This window comes from Antrostomus carolinensis, unplaced genomic scaffold (genome assembly GCF_000700745.2).
Source record: "Antrostomus carolinensis isolate BGI_N321 unplaced genomic scaffold, ASM70074v2 scaffold26540, whole genome shotgun sequence".
NCBI classification, from domain to species: Eukaryota; Metazoa; Chordata; class Aves; order Caprimulgiformes; family Caprimulgidae; genus Antrostomus; species Antrostomus carolinensis.
The window spans coordinates 311-4,810 of NW_010286833.1; the positions used below are offsets into that span (position 1 = coordinate 311).

Genomic DNA, 4,500 nt, shown 5'->3' on the forward strand with positions numbered 1-4,500 from the left:
GATGGGACCCCAATGACCACCCCTGGTGGGACATGGGTGGATGGGACCCCAGTGACCTCCCATGGTGGGACACAAGGAACTGGGACCTCCATGACCTCCCTTGGAAGGACATGGGTGGATGAGATCCCAGTGACCAACCATGGTGGGACATGGGGGGTTGGGACCTTAATGACCATGGTGGGACATGGAGTGGGACCCCAAAGACCTCCCATGGTGGGACACAGGGAGCTGAGACCTCAGTGACATCCTGTGTTGGGACATGGGTGGATGGGACCCCAAAATGTCCCTCCAGGGGCACCCAGACATCCAGGATCCCCAAAAAACCTCCCCTGGGGAGAACCTGGGTGTCCAGGCTGCTGATCACCACCCAGGAGAGGACACAGGTGTCCAGGTGACCTCCCCCTCCTCTACCATGGAGGTCCCAGGTGACCAGGGTACCTTGCTGAGCTGGGACATGACCTCCCAGAGGAGGGCGTGGAGGGTGGAGAGCTCACGGCCCAGGTCGATGTAGCCCTCGAAGCTGGTGCTGTTGGTGAGGGTGTCCAGGTTGGAGATCTCGTAGAGGAACTGCTGCATGCTGGTCCACTCCAGCTCCAGGAACTCATTCATGAAGGCCATGTACTCCTCCTTGCTGCCAAACCTGCGGGCAGGTGCTCAGCGTGGTCTGCGATGGCCCCTCCAATGGCTGCTGTCCCCTCCACCAGCCTGGCCCACCACCCTCTGTCCCTCCAGCTTCCAGGCATCCCATCATAAAGCCACGTCTGGCCTTCAGCCAGCTCTGCTGTCCATTTGTTCTCCATCCATCCACCATCCATCCATCCATCTTCATCCATCCATCTTCATCCATCTTCATCCATCCATCCATCCATCCATCTTCATCCATCCATCCATCTTCATCCATCCATCTTCATCCATCCATCCATCTTCATCCATCTTCATCCATCTTCATCCATCCATCTTCATCCATCCATCTTCATCCAGCTTCATCCATCCAGCCATCCATCCATCTTCATCCATCCATCCATCTTCATCCATCCATCTTCATCCATCCATCTTCATCCATCCATCCATCCATCCATCCATCCTTCTGTCCACCCAACTCATCCATTCACCTCACACCCATCAACTCAACCCACCTTCCATCCATCTACCCATCTTCTGTTCGTCCATCTTCCCTCCACCCGCCACCTCACCCACCCATCAGCTCACTCATCTTCCACTCATCTTCCATCAACTCCTCCATCTTCTGCTCATCTGTCCATCTCCTACTCATCTATCCATCAACTCATCCACTCACCCACCAACTTCTATCCATCTTCTGCCCATCCATCCATCTTCTGCCCATCTATCCACCTTTGATCCATCTGCCAGCTCATCCATCCATTTTCCATCTCCTATCCATCCAACTCACCCATCCATCTTCTGTCCATCATCCATCAACTCATCTGTCCATCCTACACCCACCATCCATCAACTCATCCATCCACCTTCTCTCTGTCCATCCATCTTCTGTCCATCTACCCACCTTCCATCCATCCATGTTCTGTCCATCCATCCATCTTCTCCTCATCCATCCACTCACCCATCCATCTTCTGTTCATCAGCCATCAACTCATCTGTCCATCCTGCACCTATCATCTATCAGCTCACCCATGCACCTTCCATCCATCATCCACCAACTCATCCCTCCATCTTCTGTCCATCATCCATCAACTCATCTGTCCCTCTTACACCCATCATCTATCAACTCATCCATCCACCTTCTATCCATCTTCTGCTCATCTATCCACCTTCTATCCATCTTCTGCTCATCTATCCATCTCATTTATCCATCTTCTGTCCATCAACTCATCCATCCACTGTCTATCCATCCATCCATCTTCTGGCCATCAACTCATCCATCCACCTTCTATCCATCTATCCATCTTCTGCCCATCACCCAGCCACTCACCCATCCATCTTCTGTCCACCATCCCTCAACTCACCCCTCTGCCCACCCTCCGTCCACCCACCCATCCACCCACAGACCTACAGATCCACCTTCCCTCCACCATTCTCCTCCCCACCCACCCGTGTTCCTCACCATCCCTCCATCCAACCACCATCACCCACCACCCACCCAACCTCCCTCCTCCCTGCTGGGCGCTCACTTGGTGAAGTTGGCCAGGTTCTGGATGACCTTGGCGATGAGGGTGAGGGTGCGGGCGGTCTGCTCGTCGGGATACTCCTGCATGAGGCCGAAGAGGCTGGGGGGCAACACGGGCGGGGCAGGGAACAAAACACTGATCAGCCGGTCAGCGATGTCCTCGCGGCCCCGCTCGGCGCATCGCAGCCGCCACGAGGCGAAGACCTCCTTCAGCTCCCGCGGGAACACGCTGCGGGGTGAGGAGAGGACACGGTCAAGGACCCCATGGGTGGGGAATGGTGGGGGAGATGCCCTCAGCCCCCAGGACTCACCAGTGCGAGTTGACCACCTTGCAGAGGGCGAGCTCGCAGCACATGCGGAGGTTGGCCTGGTGGTCGGCCAAGGTGGAGGCCGAGCACTTCATGGGGTCAACCTCGCAGTTCTCCTCCGACTCGTACAGCGCCCGGATGAACTCGCCTGCGTGGGGATGGGGACGTCAGAGGGGACCAGGGACCACCCCACTGTCCCATCGGGCCAGGCCAGCCCGATGGGGACATGGCCATGAGAAGGGACCACCCAACCATCTCATGACCATGCCAATGGGGACCTGGAAATGAGCAGGGGCTGGGGACCACCCAACTGACCCAGAGCCAGGCCACCTCGATGGAGAGACGGCCATGAGAAGAGACCACCCAACCATCGCCTGGCCATGCCAACAGGGGCATGACCATAAGAAGGGACCACCCAACCATCCCCTGACCATAAGAAGGGACCATCCAACCATCCCCTGACCATAAGAAAGGACCATCCAACCATCTCATGAACCACCCAGCCATCCCTTGGCCATAGGAAGGGACCACCCAAGGATCCCATGACCATAACAATGGTGACACAGCCATGAGAGTGGACCACCCAACTGTCCCATGGCCACGAGAAGGGACCACCGAACCATTCCCTGACCATAAGAAGGGACCACCCAACCATCCCATGACTGTAACAATGGTGACCCAGCCATGAGAAGGGACCACCCAACATCCCATGACCTTGGCCATGAGGACCTGGCTATGAGCAGCTACTGGTGACCACCCAATCATACCCTAATGGGGCCATGGCCATGAGAAGGTACCACCCAACTGTCCTACAGCCACGCCAATGGGGACATGACCACGTGTGGGCACCACCCACCATCCCACAGCCATGTCAGGGAGGCCCTGGCCATGGCGAGGACCTCTCAGCAGTGGTGGAGCTCACCGATGGCATCCTTGAGGTATTTCTGGCCGATGAGTTTCAGATACTCCTCTATGGCTTTCGTGGCGAGGGTGTTCTCCCGGAAGATCAGGTGCTCCCGGTCCATGAAGCGATCCACCTCCGTCATGGCCATGTCCGACAGGAAGTCCTGCCCATGGCCATCAGGGCGGCCCAACGCCCACCTGCGCCCCGGCTACCCGGCCAGGCTGGCCCAGCCCACCCCACCCCACCCTCCTTGCACCCTTGTGTCCTGCCTCCATCTTCTGTCCATCCATCCATCCACCCGGCATCCATCATCCATCTGTCCTCCATCCATCCTTCTATCCACCACCCATCTGTCCTCCATCCATCCTTCTATCCACCACCCATCTGTCCTCCATCCTCCATCCCTCCTCCATCCTCCATCCAACCTCCTTCCATCCAATCTCCATGTCTGCCCTTCATCCAACCTCCATCTGTCCATCTCTGTCCATCCGCCATCCATCCAGTCTCCATGTGTCCTCCATCCATCCTCAACCCTCCATCCAACCCTCCATCTCCCATGTGTCCATCCATCCATCCCTCCATCCACCCATTCTCCATCCCTCCTCCATCTCTTCTCTCTGTCCTCCCTCCATCTTCCATCCATCCCCATGTTTGTCCATCCTTCTCCATCCATCCTCCAGGTGTCTGTTGTCTATCCAACCACCATCTGTCCTCTACCCGACTCCCATCTGTCTGTCCATCCTGCTCCATCCATTCTCCATCCATCCTTCACCCACCCATCACCCAACCTTCCATCCATCCATCCATCCATCCATCCATCCATCCATCCATCCATCTCTCCATCCATCTACTCATCCAAGTTGTCTCCACCTATCTCCATATGGTCTCCATGCATTCATCTTCCATTCATCCATCCTTCCTCCATCCATCTTCCTTCTATCCATCCATCCATCCTCCATCCATCTGTCCTCCATCTGTCCATTCTTCTGTCCATCTCTCCATCCATCTACTCATACAAGTTGTCTCCACCTATCTCCAGATGGTCTCCATCCAACCTCCCTCCATCCAACCTCCTTCCAGCCATTCATCCATCCATCATCCAATCTTCCAGCCATCTCTCCATCCATCTGCTCATCCAAGTT

The 4,500-nt window shown here is 56.1% G+C and overlaps 1 protein-coding gene across 1 annotated transcript; it reads right to left on the reverse strand.

The window, feature by feature from the left end:
• Positions 1–2,146: 2,146 nt before the first annotated feature.
• Positions 2,147–3,566, reverse strand: LOC104532302 (ras/Rap GTPase-activating protein SynGAP-like; the record flags this gene model as incomplete). Its single annotated transcript, XM_029087330.1, has 3 exons — positions 2,147–2,375; positions 2,458–2,602; positions 3,377–3,566. Coding segments are annotated over 3 exons (564 nt in total), but the record flags the coding sequence as incomplete, so codon positions are not given.
• Positions 3,567–4,500: the final 934 nt, after the last annotated feature.